The following is a 14,990-nucleotide window of genomic DNA, read 5'->3' as shown; positions in this document are numbered from 1 at the left end:
GTCCTGCAAGTCCTTGGAGAGTTTTACTATAGTCATAGAACATATACCATGAAAGATTTTAGACAGTTTTTAGATATTTTCTATTCATTAGAAAGAGCAAGAAGAAATAGTGACCAAGAAACAGATGGTTAAAGAGAGGTAAGATAGTTTAAAAGGTAGGGAAGGCAAAGTGGTTGGGATAAATAAGTCAAGGCTGGAATTATAGGTGAGCAGAGAATGAAGCAAGTGAACCAGCAACCAGGGCATCATGTGTGGTTAGGACAATGAGAGGGTGGGTAGAAGGAAGACTGAATGTTTTTTACAAAAAGCTTTAAAATGAAAGTCAGGATTATAACCTGTGTTTGACTAACTTTTAAAAATAGACTTCTTAGATGGATGAGCCTTTAAAATACTGACTTAAAATCTAATTTCTTCAAAATCAGCAGTATAAGCAAGCCAATTAAAACAAGATTGACTTTGCCTTTTAATATTTATTATTTATGTTTGACGTGAGACATTGAATATTTTCACTGAAAAATATAAGTCCCTAGTAATGACTTTTTATCATCTGAGAAATAATCTGTTATTTAAATAAGTACACAAAGTATGTTGTTTGTGTCAATACATAAACATATAAGCATCCTTAACTTTTTTTTGAAGTTACCCCTCAAAAAAAAAAAAAAAAAAGAATGTCATCTTAGTGCTGTGATCTGTTCATGGAGCAGTAATGCATATGTATAAAGATGTGAGCCTGGTATTTGGAACCTAACTTCAATGTGATAGAACTATCTATAGCCTTAACTAAATTAATCAGTTGTGAAAAGGTCAACATAATTTTTTAAGACAAAATTTTATGTATGGGTTATTCAGATCTAGATTGCTATTATTTTGGTATGTTTGTAAGAATGATTACTTCATTGACCAATTGTTTAGTTAGGTTCATGAATAATTTTAATATTCTGTCTCCAGAGCAGGTGGCTGTGGTATTTCTGAAACAATTTTGTGATCATTGTACATTGTCTGTTGTCTTTCAAGCTTTCTTTACTACTCTCTCAAGGTCTTAGAAATACCATTATTTAAGCATACGCTTAAGAGAGTTTGATTTTGTGAACATTGATATTTACAAAAATAAAAGTGCTTCAGCGGATGCTAATTATTTTCTCATTTTAACTTCATTTCTTAATCAAGGTATATAACTTATCCCAGAATGTCCAGGAGGATGATCTTCAGCACCTCCAGGTAACAATATGTATACTCTTTTTTTACATATCTGGTCATCTTTTGAGGATGTATGGGTTTTGTTGGGCCTTCTTCTACTTGGAAAACTTAATTCAGAAAGATTTAGAAACATAATCAAATAGAGGTTGTCCTATTTCCAGGTTTCTTGTTTCAGCCTGTATAGTTATGTTCTTTCTAATTCAGTTTTCAAATTTCTTTGTTACTCTAAAGCTACTTGCTATCGGCCCTATATATGTGAATATATATGGCAGATTAGAGTAGAGAAAAGAATCTTTGGTTTAAAAATGACCCAAAATGTAAAGTTGATCTAGTTATAAAATAAATAGCTCATGGAGGTGAAAAGTACACCATAGGGAATATAGTCATTAATATTGTAATAATGTTGTATGGTGACAGATGGTAATCACACTTATCATGGTGAGCATAGCATAATGTATAGAGTTATCAAGTCACTATGCTGTACACCTGAAACTAATATTATAACACTGTATGTCAGCTATACTTTAATAATACGTTTTAAAAACCTTTCTGTTCTATATGCTGCCCTCAGAGTATTATTACAGCAAAAATGCAGAGAAAAAAACCTGAAGTTGAAGTCTTATGGTCAGAGATTTAATAATTGTTGGTATGATATCAGTTGAATGCCAGACTTTTTTTCCTATGGACTACTTTATACCTAAAAACTAGGAGGGGCTACCTGATGATAATTCATAAAATTCTGTTTTAGATCTGAAAGAGTGACACCTAATTTATCCTTCATATTTTACGGATGGGGTAAATTTGGCTGAAAGTAGTAAATGACTTGCCTAAACTCATGTGGCTAATTAGTGGTAAAGTGGGACTAGAAATCTGGGTATCTCCTGGGCTCAGTGCTCCTTCCAGTCTCCAAGCAGCACTTAAATCTCAAATAAGTAAAAGATTAGATATTTCCTTAAGATAGTTCACATCTCTGTAACACTCTCTGCTGTCTTTCAGTGCATGTTATTTTGGCTACATAGCAAAACCTGTTGTTTCTCTGATAGTTTCCTTCTGCATATTTTATAGAAAATTTTGCTTTAAATATATAATCTATCTTGGCAATAAGAGCCATGTACAAATTTACCAGACAACAAAGGATAATAAAGCAGGGTAAGCTGTGATGTTGGAAATAGCATTTGGAGTTCACATCCAGCATTATTCCCAAATATATTTCTAGTACATCACACGGCATTTATGACAAATAGGCAATACGCTGAATAATTGTTTCTTATAATAAGTACGATTTACTTCTTCAGGCCTGTGTCATAACCTAGCCAGTTATTTTCCAAGCTAATGGTATGGCACTGTTCAATACCAGCTTAGGGATTTCTTAAGACGGCTGATTTTGGACTTTGAGATTGAGTAAGTAATGTTTTTCTGAGACCATTTAAAATTTTTCCTGTAAATGACAACACCTCAGCCTCCTCAGAAGAGATTATGAATTCCAGTTATGTTAGTAGATGATTCTAATGTGAGTGTCTAATCCCTCGACCAGCTGCCTTTTAGACATGATATTGGGAATTACCCTTGGATTCCTAGATGCTTCTGCAAGAGAGGCAGGGTGGTGCTGTGGGAGCTATCCTAAAGGGGCAAGAGGTGGGAATCCTCTGTGTCAGTTCCACCCCAGTTCTGAGAAGCTGCTGTGGCTTAATAGTCTTGTGGATGAAGTGGCATTTCCTGTGTACAGCTGGGGAAACCCACTGGGCTGGGCTGGATGAAACGCTCATCAGAGGCCTAATCACAGTCACCCGCTCAGGTCTTTGTTCTCTAAAACCTTACATTTCTGGCAACACAAAAACTGATATGGTTCCTCTCAATTGGGAGCAATTAGAAAGAAGAGAAGGTGGTATATCTGATTGTATTTTTAAGCCAGATGCCTTTATGCCTTTGTTAGTAATTCAGTCCATTGTGCCGTTAAATTTCCTCAGGCAACAACTTTTGTAAATATGTCCAACATAGTTTATGGCTCTCTGGTCTATATGTGCGAGTTCTGCTTTGAAAGGTTATTTACCATGTTACTTTCTCCCCCATCTTCCCTACAAAAAACTGTCCTACATTCTTGATATAAAGGTATTAGCCTGAAGTGGAAACTTTATTTTTAACATGTACTTTATGTCCTTAATTTTTTATTTAAAAATTACCGTAGTTCTGCTGGAGGGGAGGGGGTTGGGGGGGATGGGGTAACTGGGTGATCGACATTAAGGAGAGCACATGATGTAATGAGCACTGGGTGTTATGTAAGACTGATGAATCACTGACCTCTACCTCTGAAACCAATAATACAGTATATGTTAATTAATTGAATTTAAATAAGAAAATAAATTTTAAAAATTACTGTAGTTCTGCTTTATCTAATACTTAGTTCCTTAAAATGATTATTGTAACCTTAATAATACCGTATTATGTCTTGGCGAGGAAAAAAAAGAATAGAAGAAAGCACAGAAGTAGAACTTTGCTGATACTGAAGTTTTCTCTGTGGTGTGTGTGTGTGTGTGTGTGTGTGTGTGATTTTCCATCTAGCTTTTCACTGAGTATGGCAGACTGGCAATGGAGGAAATATTCCTGAAACCATTTCAGGTGAGTGGAGGGTAAAATGATGGTAAATTCTTATTAAATTTTTCTGAAGAGTATAACCAGGTATATTAATTAATTGAGAGGGTCACATTTCTTCCTTTTTTATTTCATTCAACAAGTACTTTGATAACTTTGTTAATGCTATTTGATGCAAATAGGAGATTAAAATAGGGAAATAAAAATTTAACAAACTGGGAAAATGAAAAGATGAATTAGATATTTTGGTTCCTATGAGAATATCATCTTTTCTCCCCTGAATCCAACCCTAGAGATGTCACAAAAACTAAAAAAAAAAAAAAAAAAAATTGATGAATTTGTCAAACATAAAAGTTAAAAACAAACAAGATTCCTGGGAAAATGGGAGTTACAAGACACGGCAAAAGCTAAATGAGTACCAGAGACAGGATATTGGGTTGGAGCAAGTTTTTTGGAGGTGCTTTTTTTCTTTCTTTCTCTTTCTCTTTTTCTTTCTCTCTTTTTCCCTCTTTCTTTCTTTCTTTCTTTCTCTTGCTTTATTTATTTAAATAAAAAATAATAGTTTGGACCCATGTGGGGTCCAAACTGAAGACCCCAAAAGAATCCCATGCTCTTCCAACTGAGCCAGCGAGGCACCCCACTTTTTTCTTTCTTACACATTGACCTGTGTGAACCATCACTTGCTTCATTGCACTAGGTATCAGAATAGCAACCAGCTCAGCCTCTGCTTGGAACAGCAGGATAATGTCAGGGCAATATCTGAGCTTGTATTGAGTGGTATAAGTGATTATTTGGCCCATTAATGCTCCCTCTGCCTCAGCCCTCTTTATATATCAAGAACCAGGAGATTATAATTAAGTCAAAGAGCCTTGAAAACCTGGAGGAGGTACAGATTTAAACACCAATGACTGCTTACCTGAAGCATGACAGCTTCAGCCTAGGCTTATCAGAGGGACTGAAGCAAAGTCTTAGACTAAATAAAACCAAGAATGAATGAATGAATGAATGAATGAAAAAGAAAAAAGAAAGAAAGAAAGAGAGGGAGGGAGGAAAAGGAAAGAAAGAAAGAAAGACCTCCAAAAAACTTGCCCCCACCCAATATCCTGTCTCTGGTACTCATCTAGCTTTTGCTGTGTCTTATAACCATTCTGGTAAGTGATGTTGAGAATGGGGGAGGCTATGCATGTGTAGGGGCGGGTGGTATATGGCATATTTCTGTACCTTCCTTTCAATTTTATTGTAAATCTAAAACTGCACTAGGAAAATAAAGTCTTAAAAACAAAACAAAACCATTCAAAAATGTTAAACTGAATAAAGAAAAAATAGGCAAAGGACATATAGACAATTCACAGAAAGGAAACCTGAATGGCTAACACATTTTTGAAAGGATGTCAAGTCTCATTGATAATCAGATAAAAATTAAAACAACAAGATACCATTTTACACTCATAGGCAAAAAGTTGAACAGGGGTATAATACCAAATGATAGCTAGGATTTGGGTAAGGGGGAGCACTCAGGCCTGTTGGTGAAAGTGCGGATTGAAGCAGTGATTCTGTGAAGCAGGGAAAATATGTAAGGATATTCACTGTAGCATTGATAGAGTAGTAGTAGCAGGAAGTGGGAGGCAGCAGAGGTGTCCATCACTAGGAGAATGGGTACATAAATATGGTGAGAAGCACATTCTGGAATATTTTGCAACATCCAAAGGCAATGAACCCATAATCTACAGAGTAGCATGAATAGAGTGTTAAAATCCATACTGAATTAAGTAGGAAAAAAGTTTGAGATTTAGAACACAGTAATTTATGATTACTTAAAATGCTCTATATACACAAAAATAATACATATTAGAGTGAGTATGATTGAGAGCAGACAGTTGAATGGGAGTGGGGATCTGGGAAAAATAGGATAAAGCAAGAAAGGGGCCTTTGCAGGGAAAGACGATGGTATGCTTTGAGTGAAGAAGGAGTGTGGATCTTTCCCTGAGGTCTAGGGAAGGGGGTGGGCAGAGGAGTCCAGGTAGAATAAAACCAGTCCCTGTTTACAATCTTCTTACCTACTAGACTCTGTTACCTTTATTTATTTTTTTAAAAGCTTTTATTTATTTATTTGACAGAGAGAGAGAGAGCACAAGCAGGAGGAGCAGCAGAGGGAGAGGGAGAAACAGGGTCTCCACTGAGCAGGGAGCCTGATGCGGGGCTCGATCCCAGGACCCTGGGATTATGACCTGAGCTGAAGGCAGACGCTTAACGACTGAGCCACCCAGGCACCCCTAGACTGTTACCTTTAAAAAATAATAATTTGTTAGGTTGATAGTTGGAGTATTATATAGTAACTGGGCTGTCAGCTTTGATTTTTCTCTTCTCTGAACTTGTTACTCTCCAGATCCATTGGCTGACTGGGAACTCCATTGTAAATTCTGGAAAGGATTTTTAAGTCTTACCAGCAAATGTTACTGCTTCTTACACTTTGCCAGAAGAAAAGAGACTAACCCATGCTTTGATTAGATAGATAGGTAGGTAGGTAGGTAGATAGATAGATAGATAGGTAGATGAAAGAAAGAAAGAAAAAGAAAGAAGGAAAGAAAGAAAGAAAGAAAAAGAAAGAAAGAAAGAAAGAAAGAAAGAAAGAAAGAAAGAAAGAAAGAAAGAAAGAAAGAAAGAAAGAAAAAGAAAAAAAAAGGGAGGGAGACACAGGGAGAGGTACTGCTTTTGGTAAAATAATAATAATAATGAATTGAGAACAAACAATAGAAAAAAACTTTAAGAGATTATCACTTGTTGGCAAACTGGTGGCATTTTGAAATGTCAGTGAGAAAAAGTTTTTGTTTTTGTTTTTTGTTTTGTTTTTTATTTATTTGTCAGAGAGAGCACAAGCAGGAGGAACAGTAGGCAGAGGGAGAAGCAGGCTCCCCACATAGCAAGGAGCCCGATGTGGGGCTCAATCCCAGCAAGGAGCCCGGTGCGGGGCTCAATCCCAGCAAGGAGCCCAGTGCGGGGCTCAATCCCAGGACCCCGGGATCATGACCTGAGCTGAAGGCAGCCGCCTAACCGACTGAGCCACCCAGGCATCCTGAAAAAAAGTTTTGACTGAATGAGTCAACAATGACTCCTAAACAAGTTGGCACCTGTAAATCAAAGTATCTGAAATTGAAATGAGAATGTCATTAAATAACAAAAGTGGCTTCCAAAGATATTTAATAATATTTAAAATGCAACCAAATTCTATACATCATGAAATTAAAAGGTAATATGCTAATGTATTCAGATTTCAGAATGTTTAAGATATCAGCAGATAATTCACATTTTTTTATTTTACCTTTTTTTTTAAGATTTTATTATTTTTGTGAGAGAGATATCGAGCGAGTGTGCAGGAGTGGGGAGGGGGCGGGATGGGGTGGAGTGCAGAGGGAGAAGCAGACTCTCCACTGAGCAGGGAGCCCGATGCAGGGCTCGATCCCAGGACGCTTAACCGACTGAGCCACTCAGGCGCCCTAATTCATATTTTTTTTAAAAACATCGTTAAGAGCAATGTTAATGAGCTTACTGCCTACAGAATAATTCACATTTAAATTAGAAAAAGTCTCAAGAGAAAAAGTTCAAATATAAAATAACTTACATCAAAGTTCAGTTAATTCACAAGCTGTTTTGAGAGGTCATCACTTCTAACCTCTTCCTCTATCTCAGAAGACAACAGCTTTATTTATTTGGATAAAAGTGTGGAGAAGAAATTTTTTTTTTTTTTTTTTTTTTTAAAGATTTTATTTATTTATTTGAGAGAGAGAATGAGATAGAGAGAGCATGAGAGGGAGGAGGGGCAGAGGGAGAAGCAGACTCCCTGCTGAGCAGGGAGCCCGATGCGGGACTCGATCCCGGGACTCCAGGATCATGACCTGAGCCGAAGGCAGTCACTTAACCAACTGAGCCACCCAGGCGCCCGTGGAGAAGAAATTTTAAACATTGCCTGAGAGACTAAGATGAGAGGTAATGAAATTTAAAAAATAATAATTTGTACTCAAAACTAAATTTAACAAACTTAAAATAGAAGAATTCTTACCTCTGAAACGGTGAAATTGTAAATAATAAACAAGATCTATCACAGGCAGGAAAAGGGAGGGCAGTTAGTCAATGAATAGCTAAATTAACAGATTAATTTGATTCTTATATCAAAAGCCAATTTATATCAAGCTAACAAAGTATCTGTTGTATTACTAAAAACTTTTTAAGAAGAGAACTAAAAGGGAAGTGAATTCAGTTTAAAAGCAGTACTGAAGTGTAAAGTTTAGCCAGTGGTGTGCTGATAAATGTTTACAGCTGGCTGGCGAGGAGGGTGGAGGTGGTCCTGATTTGAAAGCATTTACTGATTTCTGAGGTACAAATACGTTTACCATGGCTGATTTCAAGCTGCAACCGTGATGTCAACTGACTTGTGAAATTCCTCAAACTTTAACAACTGCTCCTTGTGAGCCTGTATTTAGCACACTCGGGAAGTAGAACCCAGAGCAAGACATAACATTTGAGGACTGAATTAGCTGCTGAGCACACCCTGGCAGAGGGCATCTATGGGAGGGGAGCTTCTGGTAACAGAGAAATGGGATGCTGTGTCTATGTGCATTTGTATGTACATTTGTATGTACAAGAGCTTAGTAACAAGTTTTACCTGTAAGAGGAAGACAAGAAGGATTAAACCCTAAAAAAACCTTCCTGCACACAAACTTTAATTCTCTTTTCTTAGAAGATTTATTTCATTCCTCAGCACATATTTTAGGTATACTTACATTTATTCTCTGCTCTTTCACCTCCTTAGTGTTAAGTACTTCACCTTCTGGATTAATTAACTCATCCCAGTTTTCTCCCATAGCATTTTTATGAACCATTTTCATATGCTTAAAGGCCCTCCAAACACCCTAGGCCTTAGAAACAGATTTGACTCACTACACCCACACCCACACACACAAATGATAAGTATGTGAGGTGATGGATATGTTAGCTAACCTTATTGTGGTAACCGTTTCACAATGTATATGTATGTCATCATCATGGTTTAGACCTTAAACATACACAATGTGGTATGTCAATTATATTTCAGTGAAGCTGGGGGAAAAAAAGATTTGAATCCTCTTTGTGAGATAAGATGAAACTCAACTTTTCATGTTTCTTTTGGTGGAGATGTAATTATTAGTGAGCAGCTCAGTCCATGCCAGTGTTATGGTTAAACTGAAGATTGGTAGAAAATAACAATAGAGGAGGCATATAATAATATATTGTTGTATTAGGATAAACCTCCTGTTTCTCACAATTTCTCATTCAGATTGGGCCTACATATGGAAAATTGGGAATTATTTTACTCTGGTTTACTTAATTATATTTAAGGATCCTTTATTCCTATGATTTAAAAATGTTCATCTACAGAATAAATTCTTTGATAGTGATTTCAACCACTTTAAAGTAAAATATTCTTGGTCAAAGATCTATGATGACTGTAACTACCAAGTCATACCAGAGAAACACATGACTTCACTGAGAAAATGAAAGGCTGTTGTTTGCCTGGTCGGGCTGTAAATTAAAGGAAAAGATACGATGGTGGGGCTGAGAAAAAGGACAACTGTCTGAGAAAGCTACCTTATCCCATGTTCTGTCCAGAGAGTAATTTGGGTGATCCGAAAGCTGTACGAATCAGAATAAATATTCATCTGGCCACGTAGAAGCAGATCAGTGGTATACAGCAGGATTCTCCCAATGTCCACATTTAGGTACCTGAAATGTCTAGAAGACTTGTATAACAGGAATAATTTATTGAGCATTTATTTGTGCCAGGCACTGTTCTAAGTATGTTTCTTACATTATTCAAATGACACTATAGTTATATAAAAATAAATAATAATGTTCCTTCTTTACTCTTTCTCTTTTTTAACTGATGAGGAAACACTAAGGCACAGAGTAGTTGACAAACTTGTCCCTGGTCACGTAATCTCTTTAAATTGCAGAGCTGCTCATCAACCTACGTTCATAGGTAGGCCACAGGCTCAACACCCCGGCACTCCACCACTCTTCAGTGCTTCTCTTCCTCCCCCTAATCCTAGGCACTTACTCAGCTATATCTTGTAGTCTTAAATTTGAATGTGCACATCCCATCTCACTAAATTATAAATACCTCAAGAGCAGGAGCTTTGTAGTTTGCTTTTTTTAGTCTAGTACACCTAAGTTCATACAGCAGATGTTCAATTAATGTTTGCTAATTATGCTGTCATATACCTATTTGGGATTGTATATAGTTTGCATATAAGTAAATGCATTGGACTTGAAATTGAAAGACCTGGATTCAAGATCTGGTATAGCTATTACATATCCATCCCAGTACTACCTCTTTACATTTTTAAGATAAGATCCATAAACAGTATTAAGTCATAAGTTGGTGTGAGAGTCCAAAATATTTGTACTGGGCATGGCCCCTTCTTGAACTGCAAAAACACAATCATGAAATTCTCTTTCAGTGGGTAAGCGTAGTAGTTTCTGAATTGGAAGTATTAGTTGTTAGAGACACCTGGGTGGCTCAATTGGTTAAGCATCTGACTCAGCTCAGCTCAGGTCTTGATCTCAGGGTTGTAAGTTCAAGCCCGGCATTGCACTCCCCGCTGGGTGTGGAGCTACTTAAAAAAAAAAAAGGAGGGGGGTGTACCTGGGTGGCTCAGTTGTTAGGCGTCTGCCTTCGGCTCAGGTCATGATCCCAGGGTCCTGGGATCGAGCCCCACATCAGGCTCCCTGCTCCGCGGGAAGTCTGCTTCTCCCTCTCCCACTACCCCTGCTTGTGTTCCCTCTCTCGCTGTGTCTCTCTCTGTCAAATAAAAAAAATCTAAAAAAAAAAGTATTAGTTGCTGGGCGGTGATACAAAAAGAATAAAATAACATATTTCGTTAGTTAAGACTAACAGAAAAACGTTAGATGTTTTCGGTTAGCAATAGTGATTGTATATGGTACCATCAGATTTAAAGGTGATCCTAGTACAGAGTCTGAAGATGCTTCAAGTAGTTAGACAAGACTGAACTGCTCTGAGGCAACAGGATAAGCCTTGGCTACTGGCTCAGGAGATAGGCTGCAAAAGGCGATGAGTCACTGATGTGTGCATGTTGTAATTTAATACCTGCTCTGGCCTAATTTTTTAATATATGTAAAAAAAGATTTATGTAATTTGGAAGGTATTAATCTGGACTCCTTTAGATTCTTCTCCAACTTTTCTGCTTATGTCCTTGGTGATTTTTGCTCAAAGAGATTCTTCAGTCTCTTTTTTAAAAGATTTTATTTATTTGTCAGAGAGAGAGAGCAAAGCAGGGGGAGCGGCAGGCAGAGGAAGAAGCAGGCTCCCTGCTGAGCGAGGAGCCCGATGCAGGACTTGATTCCAGCACCCTGGGATCATGACCCTGAGGCGAAGGCAGATGCTTAACCAACTGAGCCACCCAGGCGTCCTCCCTTCAGTCTCTTTAGAGTCATACACATTGTTGGTATTTTTAGCCCATAAAGGACATTGGTTCTTCAAGTGGATTTTTTGCTTGCTATGTCTATAGGTGTCGCTATGGGTAGGTTCCTGATTCCTAGAGACTAGAGGATATTTTGGTCTTTTTTTACCTGGAGGGCCACAGATTTGTTTTGATTTCTACTTTGCTGAGTATTCAAGCCCCTCTGAAAAGTCACCTATATATTGGAGATTTTTAAATCGACGATTTTTCATTCAAGCTTTTTTCTTCTGATTCCTGTATTTTATGTTTGAGCCCATTTAAAAAAGAGAAGACAAGGTTCCATTTACTTTAGCTAGATACCCAGAAGATTGTTTGAAATTTCCTGAAGTCTATTTATAACATTTCCTATAATTGATCTTTATTTTGTTTACAACTTTGAATCTTTGGCTCATTAATCTCTAAGAGAAAGTCTTCTGAAATGGCCTTATGTGATGTTTTGTCTATTTTTCTTGCCTTCTAAAGACTATTAAAATGTTTTAATTTATTATTATTATTATTATTATTTTGAAGAGCTGGGTTGTTTAAATGTTCTCCTGGTCTTTTTTTACCCTACTGCTCTTAACCATTTTTTTTCCCATCTGAGGGACTAACAATTAAGTGAACTAGTTGGAACAGGACTGATAATTCAGGTCAGTAAGTATCTAACAAAATCCTAAATTATGCAGCAAATTTCTGTGTTCTTGGGTTAAAGAAATTCCTTGAAACTCAACTCTAGACCAGGGTTTAAATTCAGCTTTTATAGAGCCTTCCGGTTTAACAATTTGATGTTGTTTGGGGCAACGTGGCCAGTGGCTTTCTGCAAAAAGTCCTGCAGAAATCATTTAGGGGGTCAGGGGAAGGAGCAGAAGGGATTGAAGGGGTGAAGTGAGTGGTGAAGATAAAACTGAAAGAAATACAAGGTATCTCAGAAGGTAAGAGAGTCAAATTGAGAGATGCGATCTTAGATTCAGCCTTTTGTTTTGAGGTCACAGTTTACTAATTAAAGAAGCTAACTAATGAGTGTTTGATATTATATCTCTTAATTTTTATAGAGCTCTCCTTAACTGTATTAGTTATTTATTTTGACATGTACAAAGATCACCATAATGACCATTGTTATTCTGAATTTTTTTGAAAACGTCATTTATTCTTCTAAGTGCAATAATTAGGATTATAGTGCAATACAAATAGAAAGCAGACATTTTTCCAGGAGGAGGGTCCAGCTTTGATATATACAAGCCTGTAACAAGTTGGTCAAAAGTGTGTGCTCTGAAAAACAGCTTGGTTCCTCAAGCGAGCAGAGTTCAGGACAGTGCTGTATAATCAATAATCTAATAGTCATTGATCCTGTGTTATGGACTAAGCACAGTGACTCACAAATTGACAGGATTGAGTGTCCCCTTAAAAGTTTTGTAGGGCTTCCAAGGCTAAGTTTGACTAATTACTTTTGTGTAAATTTGTTGCCAGTTCAACAGGCCTCCAATCATTAGTCTTTGGGGCATCTTGATTGGTCTGGAGACTTACTAAATTTATGCCTTTATCTGTTCTTTCTGGACCACTTCCCTATACTTTCAGCAACACAAGACAATTCAAGACAAAGGAAAAATACATGAGACGACACTTTGTATGAATTGTCGAGCAAAAGAAGGCAAAGCAAGCAGCAAAAGCATAAAGAGGCTAATAGCAAAAATATTTACTGAATGGTATACCTCCAAACCAAAAGTTCTAATAACCTTATACAAAAATTAGGTCTAATTACTTATCAAATGAGTACTCTTTCAAAACTAAAGGTTGAATTGTCCTATACAAAGACTTAGAACTGATGACCTTATATGAAGACCTATTGGGTCTTTATAACAAAAATCCTAGGATAAATGAATCAGTGACAAAAGCTCAATGAAACAAATCAGAACTTAAATCAGATAATTGTTGAGGCACATTCAACTGGAAATAAATTTGAAGGACAAATGGGATTTTGGAACAAGGGACAAGGAGAATTCACCTTAGTCTGAGGTGACTGCTGCGAAGTAAGGGACTTCCAGAACTGTCAAAGGATGAGACCATCACTCAAAATCTAATACAAAAACCAAAACTGAATTTATTACTTTATTAAGTACAAGAGATATGCTGGTGAGGCTTAGTCTCACTGAGCAAAGCAAACTAACAATTATATATAAGGTTTAGGAATTTGTTTTGAAGTTAGGTGGTTTACAGAGGCAGGAATGGGTTGATGTTGGTTTTAAAATTTTTGTTGTTGTTGAATACAGAAGTATTTTTTTTTTAAGATTTTATTTATTTATATGAGAGAGAGAGCATGAGAGGGGGGAGGGTCAGAGGGAGAAGCAGACTCCCTGCCGAGCAGGGAGCCCGATGCGGGACTCGATTCCGGGACTCCAGGATCATGACCTGAGCCGAAGGCAGTCGCTTAACCAACTGAGCCACCCAGGCGCCCCCAAAAGTATGTTTTTTGCTGGCTATAGAGGTGAGAAATGGGTTGACATCAGCCTTAGTGAATTTTCTGGAGTGAGTCTTGCACTACTTAACTGACTTTTAAAGTATGAGGCTGTCACTGATCGGTTGACGTTCAGTGGGCTGTTGATTGGAGTTGTACTTAGTTAGATGGGTTTAAAACAAGTTCTAAACTGTGTTTAGTTGTTATCTGAAACTGAAATTAGAACTGAAATTGATTGATTAAGTGGTTAAAAACCAGCTCAGTCATTTACTGGCTCTAAGGCTCTAGAACAGTTAGTCTATTCCTGGGAGTTTGGGAGTTTTTTTCACATATTTGTAATGGAGGTGCTCATAAATTTAGCATTATATTGCTAATAACATTATTTCATATAAGTTTTTATCCTGACATAATCAACACATGTATTTATATATTCCATGTATTTGTAATATTAATAGCTATTAATATGTTATCATATTAACATGCCATAAATTGAGTAACCATTTTCCTGCTGTTGAGCATTTGGATTTTTTCTCAGTTTTTCACTGTCACTCATCGTAGTGCTATAACATCCTTTTGAATAATTTCCTGGAGGATATAGCCCCCAAAGGGAAGTTAACAAAGGTTATAATGTTTTTGATGACTAAGAAAAATATATGTGATCGTTGGTGGGATATGCACAGCATAGGTCCCATTATTTGCCCCATTTGCTGACTGGAATTAATTCATTAAAAAAAGTATTTATGACTTCAAATATTTTTATCTGAACAAATTAGGATAATTTATATATTTTTTTATCTCTACCCGAATGTATGAACAAATCAAGATTCAGCATTGTGGAAAAACTGATGACTTTGACATAAGGACTGAGATTCATAGAATTCCATACATTTTAAATATAAAGCAAATTATCTTGGGAGGGGATGGGGCCGGTGGGTGTGCTATAGCTGGCTTCTACCAGTTCATGAGAACTAATTAGTAAATGGTCAGGAATTATATAAGCCAACTATTAAATTGCTAGTAGCTTGAAATCAGCCATGATGGCATATTTACACCACAGAATGGTCAAATGCTACAAAATCAGGGCATTTTGTTGTTCTGGGAGAGCAAGTTTACCAGCACATCTCTGGATGGGAGCATTAAGCAGAGAACTTGGGAATTTGATACTGTAGATAGATGGATAGCTAGAATATAGATTACTGATTTCAGAAAATAAGATTTCATGTTTGATCCTATGCTACACATGGTCCTTAATATATCTT

The 14,990-nt window shown here is 36.9% G+C and overlaps 1 protein-coding gene across 1 annotated transcript in view; it reads left to right on the top strand.

Annotated features, from left to right (window-relative positions):
- Positions 1–14,990, top strand: part of ATL1 (atlastin GTPase 1) — a 66,983-nt gene that overhangs the window by 34,103 nt on the left and 17,890 nt on the right. Inside the window, exons 6-7 of the mRNA XM_044918068.1 lie at positions 1,168–1,218; positions 3,757–3,813. Of these exons, the coding sequence (XP_044774003.1) occupies positions 1,168–1,218; positions 3,757–3,813 (108 nt within the window). The remainder of the gene's footprint in view (positions 1–1,167; positions 1,219–3,756; positions 3,814–14,990) is intronic.

The sequence above is a fragment of the Neomonachus schauinslandi genome, chromosome 9 (assembly GCF_002201575.2).
Source record: "Neomonachus schauinslandi chromosome 9, ASM220157v2, whole genome shotgun sequence".
Classification (NCBI taxonomy): domain Eukaryota; kingdom Metazoa; phylum Chordata; class Mammalia; order Carnivora; family Phocidae; genus Neomonachus; species Neomonachus schauinslandi.
This window is presented reverse-complemented; position numbering and strand designations above follow the sequence as displayed.